The sequence below is a fragment of the Antedon bifida genome, chromosome 1 (assembly GCF_963402885.1).
Source record: "Antedon bifida chromosome 1, ecAntBifi1.1, whole genome shotgun sequence".
In the NCBI taxonomy this organism is placed as follows: domain Eukaryota; kingdom Metazoa; phylum Echinodermata; class Crinoidea; order Comatulida; family Antedonidae; genus Antedon; species Antedon bifida.
In genome coordinates, this window is record NC_136226.1 from 27,691,274 (window position 1) to 27,712,546 (window position 21,273).

General features: G+C 34.6%; 2 protein-coding genes across 2 annotated transcripts in view; one reads left to right on the top strand and one right to left on the bottom strand.

Annotated features, from left to right (window-relative positions):
- Nucleotides 1-1,170: 1,170 nt before the first annotated feature.
- LOC144848543 (cyclin-Y-like protein 1) overlaps nucleotides 1,171-21,273 on the bottom strand; it is a 70,056-nt gene continuing 49,953 nt past the window's right edge. The window contains exons 4-9 of the mRNA XM_078705350.1: nucleotides 20,584-20,701; nucleotides 17,231-17,318; nucleotides 16,287-16,406; nucleotides 7,185-7,351; nucleotides 5,365-5,527; nucleotides 1,171-5,244 (exon numbers count right to left, since the gene is read on the bottom strand). Of these exons, the coding sequence (XP_078561476.1) occupies nucleotides 5,134-5,244; nucleotides 5,365-5,527; nucleotides 7,185-7,351; nucleotides 16,287-16,406; nucleotides 17,231-17,318; nucleotides 20,584-20,701 (767 nt within the window). The 3' untranslated portion in view covers nucleotides 1,171-5,133. The remainder of the gene's footprint in view (nucleotides 5,245-5,364; nucleotides 5,528-7,184; nucleotides 7,352-16,286; nucleotides 16,407-17,230; nucleotides 17,319-20,583; nucleotides 20,702-21,273) is intronic.
- Nucleotides 9,702-14,038, top strand: LOC144834435 (uncharacterized). The gene has a single exon (XM_078692614.1). The coding sequence runs from the start codon at nucleotides 9,806-9,808 to the stop codon at nucleotides 14,036-14,038; it is 4,233 nt and encodes a 1,410-aa protein (XP_078548740.1). The 5' UTR covers nucleotides 9,702-9,805.

A 21,273-nucleotide genomic window follows, 5' to 3' on the forward strand; every position in this document is an offset into this window, starting at 1 on the left:
AAGGTCGATATTTAGCCAATTTTGGAAAAAATCCCTGTACTATAGTACAGGGATTTTTTCGAAAAATTCCCAAAATATCGACTTTTTAAAATTCAATTATTTTGCGATAATATGGCTATATATGCACATATATTGCTTTGTATCATCTTATAGAGCCATATTAACCAGTTTTGTCGAAAAATAAAAAGGTCGATATTTAGCCAATTTTTGAAAAAATCCCTGTACTATAGTACAGGGATTTTTTCGAAAAATGTCCAAAATATCTACTTTTTAAAATTCAATTATTTTGAGATAATATGGCTATATATGCACATATATTGCTTTGTATCATCTTATAGAGCCATATTAACCAGTTTTGTCGAAAAATAAAAAGGTCGATATTTAGCCAATTTTTGAAAAAATCCCTGTACTATAGTACAGGGATTTTTTCGAAAAATGTCCAAAATATCTACTTTTTAAAATTCAATTATTTTGAGATAATATGGCTATATATGCACATATATTGCTTTGTATCATCTTATAGAGCCATATTAACCAGTTTTGTCGAAAAATAAAAAGGTCGATATTTAGCCGATTTTGGAAAAAATCCCTGTACTATAGTACAGGGATTTTTTCGAAAAATGCCCAAAATATCGACTTTTTAAAATTCAATTATTTTGAGATAATATGGCTATATATGCACATATATTGCTTTGTATCATCTTATAGAGCCATATTAACCAGTTTTGTCGAAAAATAAAAAGGTCGATATTTAGCCAATTTTGGAAAAAATCCCTGTACTATAATAGTACAGGGATTTTTTTCGAAAAATTTAAATTTTTTTAAAATTCAATTATTTTGCGATAATATGGCTATATATGCACATATATTGTTTTGTATCATCTTATAGAGCCATATTAACCAGTTTTGTCGAAAAATAAAAAGGTCGATATTTAGCCAATTTTGGAAAAAATCCCTGTACTAGTACAGGGATTTTTTCGAAAAATGCCCAAAATATCAACTTTTTAAAATTCAATTATTTTGCGATAATATGGCTATATATACACATATATATATATAGACATAATTGGCATAATATGATACTGGACAAATATTGTATAGATACAATACCGAGAATCGGCTACTGAAACTGACAACTTACACAATAGAATAATCGACTATAACAAGGTGTATCACACATGTAACATTTACTTTAGTTCATATAGTAGCTTAAAGGTACAAAATGCATTACAGTATAATAGCTATCTACACAGAAGCACACGCAAAGAATAAACATTATTGTGAGGCTATTGGTACGGTTGACCAGTCATGTGAATTAAGGTTTTCTATCACCGGTCGACCATGCATTTAAAACTAGTATTGTCTATCAACACGGTTGATCGTGCCGATGTTACTATTAATTGGTGTAGAGGATATCGACTAAAAAGGAATTGGCACACAGTCGACTGTATCGATAGAAAATAATAAAAATCCACTTCGACATTACTGTTTCAAATTCTTAAAGAACGTTTTATCTAATTTAATATAACGTTAGATTAATTTAAAAATTGTTTTCAATGTTCTACAGAATGAAAACACTAGAAATATCAAATACACGCATCGAAATGGGCCTCAAGTTTCATACTGTGACTCTTTTTAAAACTATATTTATTATTATTATTATTATTCAAACATTTTTTATAGTAGCATTTTTATTTGTCTGTAGGGCTTAACATAAAAATATTTTTTCAAGAAATGTTAAATGACTTAGAAGAAAGTGATGATTTTCGTCTTTGTGTTGAACTTAAAAAGTTAAAAAAAATTTAGTTAAATAATATCTATATGCATTAAACTTTAAAAACAATTGGTAAAATGGACTAATTGGTAAACAACGATGACAAATGATAATTTAATAATTACAATAAATTAAAAAGTATAAAATTACCAATTACAGAAAATATTATTATTACCTACTTTATATATTTCTTAGAATATCACAAATAACATTTAAAAAACGTGTAAAATCCTACCAATAAAATTAATTAATTGGAATATATTTAATTATGTTATTGATGTGTTCAATTAAATTTTTTTAAAGTGATATAAAAGTAAGTCAGAAAAGATAGAAAGAGATTCAGACGGTGGGTGTCAGAACTAGCAAAATAAAAAATATTATAATTATTTTAATTAAATTAATTAATAATTTAAGAGGGTAATAATTATAACTTGATTAAACTGTAGATTTGAGGAACTATGTATTATAATATAAATATTTGCAATACTATTAAAACGTTTGATCATAAGCAGCTGGATTGTTCAAAATATTAATGGCACATCACAGTAAGACGATGTGTATTAGGTCTGAAAAACAGCCAACTCTAGCTATTGTATCTAGACAATTACCATGATACAGTGTATAACAGGAGAAAATGTCATAATTGATTAATAGTAGTTTAACAATAACAGAATTGTGATATGGACATAAATAATGCAATAAATTAAGCAAGAATAGGGTACACAAACAATTGGTGTAGTGTATGTACCATGCATGGTGTAGGTACCATGAATGTTGTATGTACCATGCATGTTGTATGTACCATGAATGGTGTATGTACCATGCATGGTGTATGTACCATGCATGGTGTATGTACCATGAATGGTGTATGTACCATGCATGGTGTATGTACCATGAATGGTGTAGGTACCATGAATGGTGTAGGTACCATGCATGGTGTAGGTACCATGAATGGTATATGTACCATGAATGGTGTATGTACCATGAATGGTGTATGTACCATGAATGGTGTAGGTACCATGAATGGTATTTAAATTTGGCAGACCAATTACATAATATGCTAAATCAGCAACATCTGATAGAAGGTCTAGAAGTTTTGTTAATAGAGTAGGCCTACCTATCTTCTTGAGGTGGAAATACAATTTTGAAATTAGGGACATATAACACACAGAAATCAAGTATAGGATAGAGACGGAAAAAAAATTCGAAAAATTCTGATTCTGACTATAAAGGATTTCTGGTGCATTTTCATTCTGCTATCATGGAAAAATAAATGTAGCAAACAACTTTCAATAAATGTTGACCCTATTAGCTAATAGTTCCTTTTTTGGTATAGAAAATATGAATACATATTGTGACATCATCGTTGTTACTACAGACGAAATTACTAAACACAGAAATGACTAATGGAAGCCTAAACACCGGGTTTCAAAATAGTACTGACAAATATCTTAATTACGAGCTACAGACTGACAAAGAGCATAGTGTGCTACAGTAAGTTGGATAATTTGTGGTAGTTGAGCCTTGCTGTGAAATTTGTATATATAAGCCTATATGTGTGATGAATGGCTTGTACTGCCAGAAAGTTCTGCTAATTTTTCTGGCTGTTTTTTCTTATTTTATTTTGTATCTCTATTAGTTTCAGCCACTGATACCCACAGCATTGTCATTTGTTCAGTAATTTGCCTTTGGATTTATATATATATATGTGTGAAAATAGTTATCAAATCCGCACAGACAAAATGCTAGGCAATTGTTTCCCATCAGGTTAAGGCAGAAATCGTGAATAATTCATTATGGCCCTGAGTTCGATGCCCATCAACATCATCCATGTTTTCATTTCAATAGTTGAGATTATTTGGAGGGTTAGGTTCACTCATATTTAGGAAATAGGTCAGGTATTTTTTAATTCTTTATAATAAAATCTAGGCTCGTAAGTTATTTATGATTTCTACCTTAACCTGATAGGAAAAAAATAATGTATCCAGACAGATTGATGATCAGTGAACTATGGATAATTGAGTCATTTCTTCAATGCCCCCACAACAGTTATAAAACTTTTCTATATAATGTTATTTTAACACTGAGGGAAGAGGGGAGAAATTTGGGAATATACTTGTAGTTTGGTAATTTATAAGTGCATAATATAATTAATTAAAACAATACGTCTTTTCTGTACATTATCATCAATATTATTACATAATAAGTTTATCTATAGCAGTTAAAATTGTATTCCACGGTGTGTTACATTATGTCAACAATGGCAAAAAAAATGTTTAAACAACAGACTTGGCTACAGCACGTACAATATGCAAAATATACGTATTGCAGCATATAATACACAACCTATACACTTATTTGTACAAATTTCCAATTGTTTTTTGCTACCAAATTCTTTCGGACACTGGTGCGAAACTGGACGATGATATGGACGACAATTTATATTACAGAACGTTATTTTACAGCGCCAGAAAAAAAAAACTGGCAAGGAATTATATTTTTAACTTGGTTCCTTCCTAATTTGGTTTATTGCACATGGAGACCTAAAGCAATAGCATTCTAATTATATTCATATTTTCAGTTATAACGTATTGTTCCCAACAACAGTTTTCAAACGTTTTTTAGGAATTTACTAAACAGAGCCATGATTCAAACATGTGAACAAATTTTCAAGGTATTACACAACACATTTTCAGATGAGAGATGGCTCGCTGGCTGGTTCATACCAATTAATGTTTCCAACAACCTTTGATACAGCAAGAGCCCTTCATTGTAAGGGGACAACCATATTAAGGGGAGATTTTCATATTAAACAAACAAGGGACAATATTATGCTATGGTTGACCCCTATAGGGACACCTTCGCTACATAATAATGCCAGGGTGTCCCATAAATTGGGTTAGCCATAGTGTTCAAACATACAGTATTGTCCTTTGTTAGTTTCACTGCAGAAGTATCCCTTTAACAGGAGTGTTCCCATAGGAGATGTTCTAAATTTTAACACTACAGGTAACTCCCTATTCAAGGAACATCACCTTAATAGGGATGTCTACTGCATATAAAGTTGATATGGTAATACAACAGAGCACATGTACAAGCGCTGTTAAATCATGGCCCTTGATCAAGAATTGGTTATCGCAACAATAACCTTGATGTTGGAATTTAGTGTTGTGGCCTACAATAGCCAGCTACTAGACCTCCAACAACCACACACAAGCAGTCAAAAAGACCATAACCAGGCTCTCCACTCTAACCCTGCCTAAAACGACACTGCCAATCCTCGAATCATCACAGAGCGATACGCAAGTATCTTGACTGCTTCCGTGAATACGGACGTATATCATCAAGTTTACGAGATGTCATGACAAGATGGCTGCCTTAAATCGTGGTGTAATTGCGTCAGCACTTTGAGAACGAGGGAGTTGTACGCCTATTTCTTGTAGTTTATCTTCGCATAATCTTGAAATTGCCTACAAAAACAACCAACAAATTTAATTGTCTCTAGTTATAAATCAAAATTTTAAAAAGACCTTGAATTTTTTTTTCATAAACATGTTAATACTGTTGGTTTGTTTGTTGAAACTTCATACCTCTAATTTCATGGCACGCTCTTTGGTTAATGATTCCACTGGAAAATGCAGATCGTTTAATTCAGCCAAGGTTCGGAGGTCAAAGTAATACTTAGCGTACACGCTCGATGGAACATTTATGTTAAATTGAAGAAGCTCTAAAAACTGCCTTTCTAGTTCATTCCTAAAAATAAAAGACATAAATTAGATCAAGTTAAAAATAAAGTTTTTTTGTCCTTGCATGCATCTTACTTTATTCTTGCATCCTCACTCATAAACATCTAACCTCAAAATAAAATCATACTTCATTGCAGTAAAACAATGTAGTTACTGCAGTAATCATTTTGACATGTTAAGCATCTCCAGATTATCCATTAATATCCGTCATCTAATCGCATAAAGGGCTATGTCAATATAAGGGACACATACACAGGTTGCTGTTTTTGTTAAATTGGTTTGGTTACAGGATAAACATGTGGGAATTATCAAATATTGTAAAATCTTACGATGGACCAATACTGCATGCTTGCATAAACACCTAAAAGAGTTGGCTCACAGCCTCCATACACAAAAATACATAACCTATTTTTTGTGGCCTAGTGTTTAGCTTATTTTCCAATCTATGTGAAAAGGTATATTTTTGATGTACTAGAATTTTATTTTCAATGATCAACTCATCTACACTGACTAATTATAATGCATAAATAATAGATTATAAAAAGTAAACAAAATGCTAGAGAGTACCAGCAATACTAAACAAGAGCAGTGAAGTGTACGGAGTACTGTAGGCCGGACCTACATTTACATGTGGTTTCGTAAATTCCAGGCTGATCTTATATTGACTGCCCAACAACTAAGGCCACAGTAATGTTTTGTTTACCAATACAAAGAGGCCTAAATACAAACTTGAAATGACTGAATGAATAAAAAAAATACACAAAACAACATACTATTTAAATTTGTTATCATCAATTATTTCCCATTGTTTTCGATTTAATTGTTTTCATCCCTTTGAGACATTGAGCAATGCTTGTGGTTTCCGTAACAAAGTAATGGCAAGGTTGTTAGCCCAACATAGTGATTACCGAAATGGGCTGAAATAGACCAGTACACCAGAGTAATGCGCTACTCGTTCCAAAAGACTTAATAGGTTCATGCATACAAATCAGATGTGTACACAGAACCTCTAGTTTCAAGCATTTATCCCAGAAGACTCCAGTATATAGTTAGCGAGTCAAATAGCCGAGCGGTTAAAGCAGGGGCGCCGTTTACCGTACCTAAAGAGCCAACAACATCGGCAAGGGTTCGAGGCTGACTCGCTCCATGGTTCTGGTGGTGGAACAAGTCTTTTCGGATAAGGACTATAAACTGTAGGTCCAGTGTACACAGTTATAACCTGTGTGCACTTTAAAGAACCCAGTTCATTATTCGAAAAGAGTAGGGGGGGTTACCCCGGTGAACTGGTTCACAAAATAGCCCCTGTATCAGGGGGATTATCACCTATCTGATAGGACAGTGATTAATTCACTATTGGTAATCCTTGGCCACATTGCCTAAAGACATAAAATAAAAAAATAAAATATACTGTAGTATCAAGGAGATAAATTGAACCTGTGCCGATATCATGGCTGTGGTTTTTAATACAGTTTAAAATTCAGTTTGTCATGGAAAGTCAGCCGTATGCTCTGGCTGTGGTTTGCAGCGCCCCAATCTAAACCACTTGGCCACTCCAATTGACATGGTTGTCTTTAAAATTCAGTTTGTTTGTGAAAAGTCAAACATGCTTTTCTTCATTACACAAATAAGGGTACCAGCAGAATACGCTAGACAGAATAACTTACATGTCTTCAACTGTTAATTCTTTAAGTATCTGACAATAGTCTACATTCCAGACAGCCTGGTCATCCCACACTTTTGACGCCAGAAGGATCGCCCCTAACACTGTCCGTTTCCAATTTGAAGGAATGATGTCGATTTCAGCATAAGTTAATAACCGTTCTATGTACACCTACGAACAAATATTGTTTGGTTTTTAATTTAAATAAGAAATAAACACACATTTTTCAGCAAAAGCATTTTTACCAATTTCCTTACGCCCTAATTTCCAAATTCTGGATCCCCCGCTCAAACACATACATTTTACACTACCAAACAAACTATGGAAGGACCAGTATAATGTATTTTTGTGTGTATGTATATTTATGTTGCTATAGTTTTTATGCAATAATTTTGATACAGTAAGAATTTAAAGATGTATTGTCCCTCTGAAAAAATTGGATCAGAAAGAAAATGCATTTTGTCATTTTATAAGTGAAAAGATTATTGAACCAGAAATCCTTTAAAAGTTAGCGCATTCATTCATTTATATATTGAAAACAGTAGCAACACTGACAAATCACTCATTATTAATTAGGGATAATTAGGATGTTTGAGAGTAGAAGTCCTACAACAGCCATTATGTAAAGGTCGAAAGTAAGATAGTAGCAAATTTATAACAATTTTATGACATGACATAAAAATAGAACCTAATTATAAAGTAATAAAGAATTAACATGTAACTTATTGACAATTATCAATTGCATGGACAAAGGTTAATGCGAGAAGTGCATGATAAATGATAAGATAATATTTTAGATAACGTTTATAGACTGTTCAGTCATAGAATATAAATGCCTGGTTGTCACAAGTGACATAAAGTTGTGTATATATTTTGCAAGTCATTCTTACTTTTCCTTTGTTTTCACTATTTGAACCTTTCTTTTGTTTTAGGAAGCTATTGTGTGAAGCCAGTGGAGCAGAGTTTTTGTGTTGCAGAGAAGGATTGTGTGGTGTTTGCTGATTGGAGGAGAGGTATAAGAGTTAAGTTAGTGTGTGAGTTGCTGATTGGTGGAGAAGGATAAGGTGGTGATATGTGGATAATTGAGGGAATTTTGAGGTAGATGGAAATTGAGAGGAGACAGAGAAGGAGGGCTATGTTATGTTAAGCCAGAAAGGGATAGGTGAATATTGATATGAGAAACTAAGACGTACAAGAGAAGAAGTAATTGAATTATGGTGATATAGAGCTGAAGCAGAAAGGAAATAAAGAGATATACATGAAGTTAATAAATTGTGAGTTGGAGATAATTATGGTGATATAGAGCTGAAGCAGAAAGGAAATAAAGTGATATACATGAAGTTAATAAATTGTGAGTTGGAAGTAATACTATAAGGCTGTACTTAAATGTAGAACTGTTAATTGTTGAGATTACTGAGGATTAATTAAAATTGTGAATGTAAATTGACGGAAGAAATAACTGTTGGAAACAGCAGAAGTTGTTGCATGTAAAGAATTGTTTGGAAATATTGAAGAGTAACTGGATTGATACTGATATTATTTTACGTGGAAAGGAGAAAGGAATAATTGGTCGGGGAGCGGATTGCAGTGCAGAACGACATTAAGAAACATTTTAACTTTATATTTGATTTATTTATATGTCAGAAAATAGGAAGAATTATAATTGATAATACAAGCAGAACGGGAGCAGAGGCGTGGGAGTTGTTTATTTGCAGAATCGCTTTAACTTTTATCTTTCTAATTTGTTTTTGTGTCAGCGTAGGAGAGAAGGCAAGAAGGAACGATATTGTGGACATTTATTATTGTTTAATTATTCATCTTGTGATATTATTGTATTTGAAAGGGGGGGTTTCGGGGATTTATTTAAAAATAAGAAGATTGTTGATATTTTGTTTGGAAGGATTGGGAAATTTTGGGAATTGCATAAAGTTGTGGGGAATAGGAATACGGTATCATTGTTTGAGAATTGGTTGGGTTTTTTTGTGGGTTTTTTTTTGGGGTTTGAATTATAAAAGAAAGAATTGGTTGTCAAAGATTATTATTAAATTTTACTTTTTACATTTATATGTGTACGATTGTGGCTATTTACCGTTGTTCATCGTTGGTTACCGGCAATTACATGTCCGAAAGAGCCGTAATTGCGGCTGTGTGACATTTATGGGGGCTCGTCCAGGAAATTTTGTAACCTAGCGTGAACATTGGTAGATGAAACAATTGTACGTGATTCTTGGATTGTTTATTTGCCATATTATTGGCATACTGTATACTTATATTGGATACTTATATATATATATTTTTTTTTTTCTTAAGAAATGGATCTCACTAAAATTGTTGACGCAGGAAAAGCGGAAGCTGCCAGAGAGAGAGAAGAGAGAGCACTAGAGAGAGAAGAGAGAAACAGGGAGAGAGAAGAAAAACAGCGAAACAGGGACAGGGAGAGAGAAGAAATGGAGCGAAACAGAGAGAGAGAGAAGAGAGGCACTAGAGAAGGAAGAGAGAGAGAGAAGAGAGGCACTAGAGAAGGAAGAGAGAGAGAGAAGAGAGGTATTAGAGAGGGACGAAGCAGAGAGAAAAAGAGCGAGTGAAGAAAAAGAGAGAGAAAACGAACAGGCCTATCTTATAGAAATGCGAAGGTTAGAAATCCAATTAGAACAAGAAAAGAATCGGGCACGGCCGGGTGGTAGAGTATTACCCAATCCTGAGTCACGGGTTAAGGCCAGTAAACCTAAATTACCCCCTTTCCATGATCGAACAGATGACCTAGATGCCTATCTGAAAAGGTTTGAACGGTATGCGACTAGTCAGGAGTGGAAAGAAATTGAGTGGCCGGTTAACTTAAGTGCCCTACTAACTGGGAAGGCTCTCGAGGTTTATTCCAGGTTGTCGTCAGCTGAAGCTAACGATTACAAACTGTTGAAATTGGCTCTTCTAAAACGGTTTCAGTTAACCGCCGATGGATTTCGACATAAGTTACGAACAGCTAAGCCCGAATACGGAGAAAGCGGCCCGCAATTTGCTGCGAGGATAAGCAATTATCTTGATAGGTGGATTGACCTAGCAGAGGGGGAAAAAACCTTTCAGGGGTTAAAAGATTTATTGCTGCGAGAGCAGTTTACCGATGGGTGTGGGAAGGACCTAGCTCTGTTCCTAAGGGAACGTCAACCGAAAACGATACAAGCGATGGCTGAAATTGCGGAGCAATATTTGGAAGCTCGTGGGGGATTATTTGGTAAACCAATAGAGTTTAAACAAAAAGAGCCAAATTCTCCTCAACTCTCCTCTAATAATGTTCCCAGTACATCCTCATCACAAAGCCCTTCTAGTTTCCGTAGTCCAACTTGTTTTATATGTCATCGTGTAGGTCACCTAGCTAGAAATTGCAGAGCCTCAACTATGCATAAGCCAAACTCTCCTCCAAAATGTTACCGATGCTTAAAAACAGGACATATTGCCAGAAATTGTAGACAGGACGCCAACAGTTGCGCTGGGTTGTCTACTTCACCACAAACAGAGTCTGATTGCCAGAAATGTACAAAACAACACGAATGTAAAGCCAAAGAAGAAATTCCCGATGTGGGTGCCAGTATGGTTACGAAAATGTCAGAGTCTTTAAATCAATGTTGTATCAATAATGATGGTGATAAGGTCACTCTTCAATGTGGGCACTGTCTTCCAATTATGACAGCGGCTCTAAATAATTCAATTAGTAAAATGCCCGTTTATACAGGTTGTGTTGGGTCACGCTGCGTCTCTGTTCTTCGTGACAGTGGCTGTAGTGGGGTGGTTGTGAAGAAAGATCTTGTATCAGCCGAACAACTTACTGGTAAGGAGAAAACCTGTGTGCTGATTGATGGCACGGTCCGCAACTTACCGGTTGCATTAATACATGTTAATACTCCATTTTTTTCAGGAAAGACGTATGCACTATGTATGAATAACCCTATTTATGACTTGATATTAGGTAATATTGCAGGAGTACGAGCACCAGGAAATCCAGATCCCACATGGACAGAGCGAAATCTTCAAGGATGTTCTGTTGTTACCCGGTCTCAAGCTAACACTATGGATAAACCATTCAGAACACTTAAAACTACAGAAATACACAAGCAAATCATCACAGCGGGAATTATGAAAACCGCCCAGCAACAAGATATCAGCCTTGCAAAATTCAAGGATCTTGCAGAGAAACAAACTACAACTGTGAGTAACAAACAAGCCGAGGCTAGGTTTATTTATCATAAAGACCTATTATATAGGCAATTTTCCTCTCCTAATATTGAACACGGGGATAAGTTTACCCAACTAGTAGTGCCAGCTGACTATCGACGCCAGGTAATGCGCCAAGCCCATGAAACCTTATTAGGAGGACACCAAGGGGTAAAAAAGACGACAGATAAAGTGTTGACAACATTTTGGTGGCCTGGGGTAACTGCAGATATTACTCGATATTGTCGATCCTGTGACATTTGTCAGAGAACTGTACAAAAAGGTAGAGTTACGAAAGTGCCTCTAGGAAGCATGCCTTTGATCGAGGTGCCGTTTGAACGGATTGCCGTTGATATAGTTGGTCCCATTTTCCCCATGTCTAAAGGTCGTAATCGTTATATACTCACAATAATAGATTTTGCTACTCGTTATCCAGAGGCAGTGCCTCTACCAAATATTGAAGCTGAACGGGTTGCTGAGGCCTTGGTTGGTGTTTTCTCTAGACTTGGTATCCCGAAAGAAATGCTTACCGATAGGGGATCACAATTTACATCTGAAGTCATGAGGCAAGTTAGTAAGTTGTTGTCTATACGTCAGGTAATGACATCTCCATATCACCCAGCTTGTAATGGTTTGGTCGAACGGTTCAATGGAACACTCAAACAAATGCTGAAACGTATGTGTGCAGAAAGGCCTACTGATTGGGATCGTTACATTGACCCACTACTTTTTGCGGTTAGGGAATCTTCACAAGAAAGTTTAGGGTTTTCTCCTTTTGAACTGTTATATGGCCGTACCGTACGAGGACCCATGTCCATCCTAAGGGAATTGTGGACCGAAGAAATCGAAACACCAGAAACAAAAACCACCTACCAGTACGTTATGGATTTACGGGAACGACTACATGAAACCTGTCAGATGGCTCAGAAGAATCTACAAAAATCTAAGGTCAGGTACAAACAATATTATGACAAAAAGAGTAAGTCTCGGGAATTTGAGGTTGGGGATAAGGTACTACTTTTATTACCCACAGACAAAAACAAACTATTGCTTCAATGGAAAGGTCCTTTTAAGGTTGTAAAGAAATTTGGGTATCTAGACTACCAAATTGACCTTAACGGGAAATTCAAAATATTTCACGCCAATCTCTTGAAAAAGTATTATGAGCGAACCGCAGACATTAGTGCTGCCTTAGGGGTATCCGAGCCTTCTGGTATCCTTGAATTAGCTAGCACCGCTGTTATTGAATGCGAACCTAATGAAACATTTACAAATAACCAAAATTATCATCTATCGAATGAGAATCTTTTACAGCTCCACCCTCTACTAGCAAAAGAAACAACAGCCGACATCCACATCAACGAAAGCCTGGATGATACACTAAAGCATGAGGTGCACCGACTTATCGGAAACTACAAAGATGTACTGACGGATTTACCGGGTAAGACTACACTTGGGCAGCATGAAATCAAGCTGGAAACTGATGATACAATCCGTTCCAAGCCCTATCCACTTCCACATGCGTTGCGAGGTACCATTAAGGATGAGGTAACTATGATGTTAAATCTGGGTGTAGTGGAGCCTTCAGGGGCACCGTTTGCCTCTCCAATAGTATTGGTAAAGAAACCGGATGGGTCAAATCGATTCTGCGTGGATTTTCGGAAACTTAATCAGGTTACAGTTTTTGACGCCGAACCGATTCCGGACCAAGAGGAACTGTTCACAAAGTTGGCCCATGATCATTATTTTACTAAGATAGATTTAAGTAAAGGGTATTGGCAAGTTCCCATGGATGAAGCGTCAAAACCTTTAACAGTCTTTCTAACACCAGATGGTTTGTTTCAATTTAATGTCATGCCGTTCGGCTTAGTCAATGCACCGGCTACTTTCAGTCGTATCATGAGAAAATTACTCAAAGGGATGGATAATACACTTAATTATATTGATGACATTCTAATTCACACAGCTTCTTGGGATCAACATATGAAATGTTTGTCTGAATTGTTTGGACGTCTCCGCAGGGCCAATCTAACTGCTCGACCAAGCAAATGTTTCATTGGTTATGAAACAATCGAGTTTCTTGGCCATGTGGTAGGGAAAGGACATGTTCAACCTCGAGTGGAGAAGATACAAAGCATCTTGTCAGCCAAACAACCAGAAACAAAGAAACAACTCCGGTCATTCCTTGGGATGACCAACTACTATAGAAAGTTCATTCCTAATTACTCTGTGATTGCTTGTCCATTAACCGACAAAACGAAGAATCGGGAACCTAACCGAATATGTTGGGAGAAGGCCCAGGAAAGTGCGTTTGTTAAACTTAAGGAAAAATTAAACAGTACTCCAATTTTATGCCTTCCTAATTTAAACAAAGATTTTATTTTGAGAACAGATGCGTCCGAATATGGAGTGGGAGCGGTTCTAATGCAGCAGTATGGTGACGTGAAGTTTCCCGTGGCGTACGCTAGCAAGAAACTGCTTCCTCGAGAAAAAGCATATTCAGTGATGGAGAAAGAATGCTTAGCCATTGTATGGAGTGTACGAAAATTTGAGTCTTATTTATATGGACGAAACTTCACGTTGGAAACTGATCACCAGCCGCTTGTGTTTATGCACAGAGCGAAATTGTCCAATGGGCGAATTATGAGATAGGCCCTGGCTCTACAACCGTACAAGTTCCGAATAGAGGCGATTAAAGGCAGTGAAAATGTAGGAGCTGATTATTTAAGTCGAGTGTAAATAGGACCCGTCACGGTATGGAGAAAATGTTGATACATTATTCTTTTAGAGGGGAGTAAATGTCACAAGTGACATAAAGTTGTGTATATATTTTGCAAGTCATTCTTACTTTTCCTTTGTTTTCACTATTTGAACCTTTCTTTTGTTTTAGGAAGCTATTGTGTGAAGCCAGTGGAGCAGAGTTTTTGTGTTGCAGAGAAGGATTGTGTGGTGTTTGCTGATTGGAGGAGAGGTATAAGAGTTAAGTTAGTGTGTGAGTTGCTGATTGGTGGAGAAGGATAAGGTGGTGATATGGATAATACACTTAATTATATTGATGACATTCTAATTCACACAGCTTCTTGGGATCAACATATGAAATGTTTGTCTGAATTGTTTGGACGTCTCCGCAGGGCCAATCTAACTGCTCGACCAAGCAAATGTTTCATTGGTTATGAAACAATCGAGTTTCTTGGCCATGTGGTAGAGAAAGGACATGTTCAACCTCGAGTGGAAAAGATACAAAGCATCTTGTCAGCCAAACAACCAGAAACAAAGAAACAACTCCGGTCATTCCTTGGGATGACCAACTACTATAGAAAGTTCATTCCTAATTACTCTGTGATTGCTTGTCCATTAACCGACAAAACGAAGAATCGGGAACCTAACCGAATATGGATCAAAAACGCTTAGTAAAAAAAATTATATTTTTGTTTTCAGTATGGTGATTTTCCGATTTTTTTTCCCCCATTTAGTTTCAAAATCACCTAGTAAGTTGCTTTTTCAAAATAGCTACAGCAGCTGAAAAATGTCAAGACTAGCTAAGAATATTAGTTACTTTTGTAAATTCAACTAGAATTAATTTCCAAAAAATTGGCTTACTTGATAGCAAAAAAAAAAAAGGAAATTTCTAGCCCTGTTACATATTTGAATAAAATAAAAAGAAATTTATTTTGAAATATAATAAAGCCTATTCTTAACATATTTATTTGAAAAAAAAATCTATATGCTAGCCTTGGACTGCACACGTGGTATGGGAATGGTGAATAGAAGAGCTGGTAGTATTGTGGAGGATCTTTATATTTCATTTATTATACAGAAGGTAATTAAATATAGAATATTATATAATATGAATCCGTATTGTCGACTAAACCATACCCACTACTATACAAGAAATTAGGGTTTAGGCAAAATTGAAATTTATCACAATGCTATATTATCTTCTCTTCTTCTTCTTCTTCGTATTTGGAGCCAACTTCAGATGTGAAGACTCTGCTCCTCCAATAGCTCTAGCTCAACAGTATTTGGTTGTGTGGTATTATCTATATATAAATTTACTAGGGCTAAATTCGTTAAATCGCGCCTTACTTTTAGAATTTTTAATTGATGGTATATAAAGTTGGTTCATACTTTTGGTACTGATTTTAACCATCTGATGTAACCCTGTTTACTAATTAAATTGAGTTAGATAATTAGTTATTGACAATTAAAACGAATTTAGGTTTAACGATTTGCCCCAAATAGGGGTGTTTTACGATCGTGGTATACACTGTCTAATGGATGTCCTCTTGAAAAATACCTGCACACAATAATATGAGGATGCTTCGCATTTTCCTATCTCCTTCTACGATAATTGTTTTTAATAGCTGAAAACCGGTAGAACAGCTCGAGTACAGTATCATAATGTTAAAGACAGGCCGATTTTCTTAAAAAAATACTATTTTGATAGATTTAATATACGTTTGTACAAATGTATTGATTTGTGATGAATGGAACATTCCAATCTCTCAGACTCCCAGTTTGTAGGTAAATTTATGAGCCCTTGGTTTAACACAAGTAGGTAAATTTATGGGCCCTTGGAGAATAAACGTAAAACTTAGATAGCGAGTGAAGCGAGCGTACCATCTAGTTCTAATCATTTATTCTTTTACAGAGAGAAACTGACTCTCTTATTTATTTATAATTATTATTATTATTTTTTCCCTTGATTCTCCTTTCACTTTTCTTTCTCTTTTTTCGTCTTCTTTTCTTCCCTTTCCCTTTTCTCTTTTTTTTTACTTATATAAATATATATACAGTGCCTCAGCACCTTGTATTCAGTGATAGTTCTCACTAGAGTTTGCTCGCTAGCCCATTTTGTCAAACACTCGCAATAGAATTGAACGCTTAATGGGTCACATACCAACGTAACAATAGCACACTCTGCCGTAAGTTGAGCAGCATTGAAAAGTAGACGTATAAACTTGTATATATGTTTGTGTTCTGGATTACGCGTTGCATAATCTTCGGGCAACGAATCCCTCTGCAAAAAAAAAAAAAAAAGAATATGAAAATATATTATTACTTTTAATACAACCATTGATTGTAGCAAGAGTTAAAAATGATATTTAAAGGCTAAAATATTTAGCAGAATTTATCAAGCTCTCATTTTTGCCATAGTTTGTTTTCTCTAGAGCAATGGCAAAAGTTACATTAAGTCGGGAAACCAAATATTGAGGGGAGTACAGTGTGTGGTGACCGTTTGCAGAGTCTTATTATTCAAAATTCAATTTGAAAGCCAATTTTGTGTCAAGTATACAGTGGGCGACAAAATTTAAATTCAATATGGCCGCCATGCCGTCACATAATATGCATATTACAAAACATCATGTTTATGACAACACAAAAAAAGAATTCCGAAATAATTGTAGAAATAGTGATTTTTTGGGAAAATTTCTTTGTTCTACGATTTTGCCCAAAAACTTGATAAACATAAATTTTCGATATTTTTATTTGTTATATGTATCTTCAACCAATTTCTTATAGAAAAAAAAAAGTTTTTTAATACAATTGATATGGATAAAAAATAGGAAATCCAAAATAGCTGAAATGACTTCACATGATGTCATTAATATGCAACTTAGAATTTTTTTTACCCCCTAACCGGAGACCAAAAATTGGCCACCACACACCACAATTATAATTATCTCATTTAGTATTTTATTACAATTTATTAAAAAAACCACTTGTTTTCCTTAAATAAATGTTATGCACAGAGGTGGGACTAGCACTGTGCTGTGAAAGGGTTTTTGTACAATCATAAAAACCAAATTGAATATGTTTGCAATGGTTTGCAGAATAACTTACAGCAAGAGGATGTAGTTTTTCATCAAAAATCTTCAACCCTCTGTTACCTTCTCTGTTTCGTATGAGATAATATATCGCTAGAGCAACACTGAAAAAAAGGAAAATATACAATACTGTAAATTGGATGCAGTACCAGTAAATTAAAAATGCTGGGTTATTACTAAAATCTTCCTGGAAATGAATTGATGATTATGATGATGAGTTTTAATCAGACTTGTGTGTGTAAATGTTGTTAACATTTTTTACAAAATGAGGAATACTTTCTGCTTTATCAAAAAGGATGTTACTGTTAAAATACCTGTACTAGTATTATTTCATTTCTTGTTTCTTCAATGATTTATTGATTTTTGCGAGTTATGAATTATTTTAATATAAAATTCTACATTTTAACTACATTAACATTGTTGGACCCTGACCTACAAAATACAGAATTACAGTACTGTAAATAAAACAAGAAAACTTAAAAAACATGATTTTGATACAAAGATTTATACTTGGATAAGCACCTACTGTACAGTACATTGACTCTATGAAATTACGGTTTTCCTATAACAACAGTTCATAATTGGGGGGTGTAGGATTAGCATGGGAAAAATCAAGCATGGGATTATCTTAAAATTGAGCATGGGATTATAAATGGACATCATTTACAGTACACTTGTATTTTGACACACTAAATAGTCAATAATCTGTATTTACAGTACTTTACATTATCTTTGTAGAACGGATTACGTTTGGCTCAAAGCGGTTACGATAGCTCATTAAATACAACTCAATGCTTATGGGAATGCATCTGAACTTTCTAACCTCGCATTAAAATATATAGGGATTACATTTCTTTAATCAATATATAAAGTAAAAATGTTTGAACTATTATTTAGAAGGGTAGCTCCTGTGTTCAGTATATTTGTTTTACAGTGCTTTTGTCTGAAATTATGAAAAATGAATACAAATTGTAGAATATATACAGTACTTCTGTATATTTAATATAATTCAATTCAATTCCTTTTTATTTCGGAAATATCATCCAAACTTATAAACAGAAAAAGAAAAATCTAAACTTAAGTATAGAATGCTTTTCCATCTACAATACATTTTGGAGTTATGGAGCATATGTTTGCAAACACAAGAAACAAGGATGTTACAACTATTCAACATACGTTGCATGAAACCATAGGTAGATTTTCGCATGTACTCATTAAAGGAAGGGACACCATGTTCAATAAACATTGTACTGGCACTACTACTTCTAGAGACATTAAGTATACGGCGCAGAGCATTATTAAAACAAAATTATTATACATACACACTTACGCTTCGCCATTGTCATTGGTGTCGCATATGGGTATGATTTATTTTTTTAATACATAACAATTTTAGACACAGACCTATCCTTTAAAACTTAAAAAAATAAATAATTACACATTTTAGGTCGTACTGTTCAGTATTGTACTGTACATTATTACTATCTGACATTCTAATTTTCTGTAGTTTTTGATAAGTGTTTGAGTAACGCTAATTACAAACATAAAAGCCAGCCTATATATCCAAGGATAACAACAATGGCGCGGCTATACTTTAAAACAGCTTACAAATTACATACTTTAATTTACAAATGCGATTTCTCTGTTATTGATGCAAGCATTTTAACCTTTTGTACAATAAACTTTCCATAATATAAAAGGTCTGCATAACCTTTAGATCTTAGAATGGCCGCATTATGTGGTTCATTAAATAACCACTTGTAAGATGAATGGCAACATTAACATAAAATGTTAAAATAACAAATTTATGCAATAGTATATTCCTGAAATTATATAAAGAACAAAAAATATAGTGTCTATATTTTAACTCCAATTATACATTAATTACCGAAAATCAAAATGGAAAGATCATACCAAGAATTATCTTTATTTATATATCTTAACTTTTATTAATATTTATTCATAAATCATTTAATTTGTTGTTCTATTATTTAATTACCCACAGATTCCAATTGGAATTTGTACAGACTTTTACTTATTACAAAATGTGTTAATATTAAACTTTACTGTGTGAGTATCACTGCAGTACACTTTAAAATATAATTGATTAGCCAGTCTACAAGATTTTTATGGGGTGGAGGGGTTTGGGTAGGGGGAGTTAATCAACAAAGGGAAAAAGTAGTGTATCACGAGCAAGGCCTATTTAGTATCACTTCTGCTGCAGCGGGTCTCAATTTTGAACAGGGCACTTCAGGATTCAACCCCTAGCTATGGCTTGCATATTCCCATGTGAAAAAACTTTGGATATGATCCTACTGTAGTCAATCACAATAGTATCAGGATGATTTGGACGTCCTTTGCACTAACATATGCAAAATTCCCCCATGTACTGTATGTACCTTTAACCCTTCAGTTTTGCAATGCCCCAGTTCTGTCTGAAAGGGGCAATCATTGAACCGTAACAAATGAAGTTTTGTAACATTTAAGGTCCCGTGCGTATTATTAAAATGTTTAGTCCTTACAGGAAACTAAGGAAACACACTGAGTGTATGTGAATTTATGCAGAACGGCTTAACATCCCATCTGAAAGATGATGTAATGATGAGAATAAGGGTACTTTATGCTTTAGACTTGGGGCAGGCTCGGGGCACAAAGATACTGGTTAGCATTATGCATGTGGTAGGGTATACCGTACAGTACAAATGTTTTCGTCTGAATTGACCACCGACTAGATTAACACGATGCATACAGATAACGCAATCAGAAATTGGAAAACACGCTACTTTTATTTACTGCCATCTATGATTTTAACGCAGGCAACAGTCACGCCCACAATCTCAGTGGTACTTTTACATACAAAAGTCAATCGTCTGAATACCTTGACTTTAAAAGCCACCAATTATTAAAATACATATAGCATTTATGCAGTACAGTACCCTGAGAATGGGGATAGTCACCCTTCACTTTTTGATGACAACCCCTCAAATTTACATGAAGTATCGACTTTAACAACTCGTATCACAAAACGTGTTTAGGCAGGATTTTTTTTCTCAAATGCCCGACATCCCAGCCCTTCACTCAACTACAGTACTGTATACAGTAAAAAAAGACATAAGTACACTTCTTCAATACACTACTGTACATCCAATGAGAAAGTGTTTAATACATGAGGCAGCACAGGCAAGTATGGTTATGCAATCTTGCCAATAGAACATTAAGGAAATCGTAAAAAAATTAGATGCTTAAGGCGCATTGACATAACAATGTAATGAATGAAATAATGTAGGAAAATCAAAGTACGAGCTGATGATAAACGTCTTTATAAGCTTTGATTTAAAGGAGTTCAATGTATTGTAATAGAGCACTTACCATTTGATGGTTGCCTTTAAGTTAGGTTGACTAACAGTGCTATCATCTAGGTAGATTGTTGAACAAGAGCTACGACGTTTTAACCCACTGCTGTGATGCCTATTGTTTGTGTCATGCCCTACAGTAAAATAAATGTACAATCAACTCACTCAAAACCGAAACACCCTTGGGCTAGGCCAAAATGTCTGGTTTCAAGAAAATGTCTGGTAGTGAGAATGTACTTTGATTATTAAATTGATTTGAGACCAATTGGAATAAAACTCTGGTACAAAAACACTGTTAATTGTAAAGGTTTTTCCTAGATTCAGACATGTTCTTACCAGCACTATGGTCAAAGAGAGCCATTTAAGTATAGTTCTGGTGGTAGAAATTTACGAAATTGATGTTACAGTATTTTTTAATTTAGCACTGGTAGGTACTAAATAAAAATGGTGAAATAAAGTGCTGAACTCAATCTCATAATCTTAAATAAAAAAATTGGAAATTTGTTGAATCTGTCTAAGATGACATAATATTAATAAGCTACGCAGTCCATGAACAAAACTAAATTTGTATTTTTCATTATTGTACCACATAAAAAACATATTTTATTTATTTTATGTCATTGTAAGCCATAATCTCCACATCTCTTGTTATACCAGATGCTTTGATTGGATCACCATCAAGAGCAGTGAGATAAGACAACAGGAT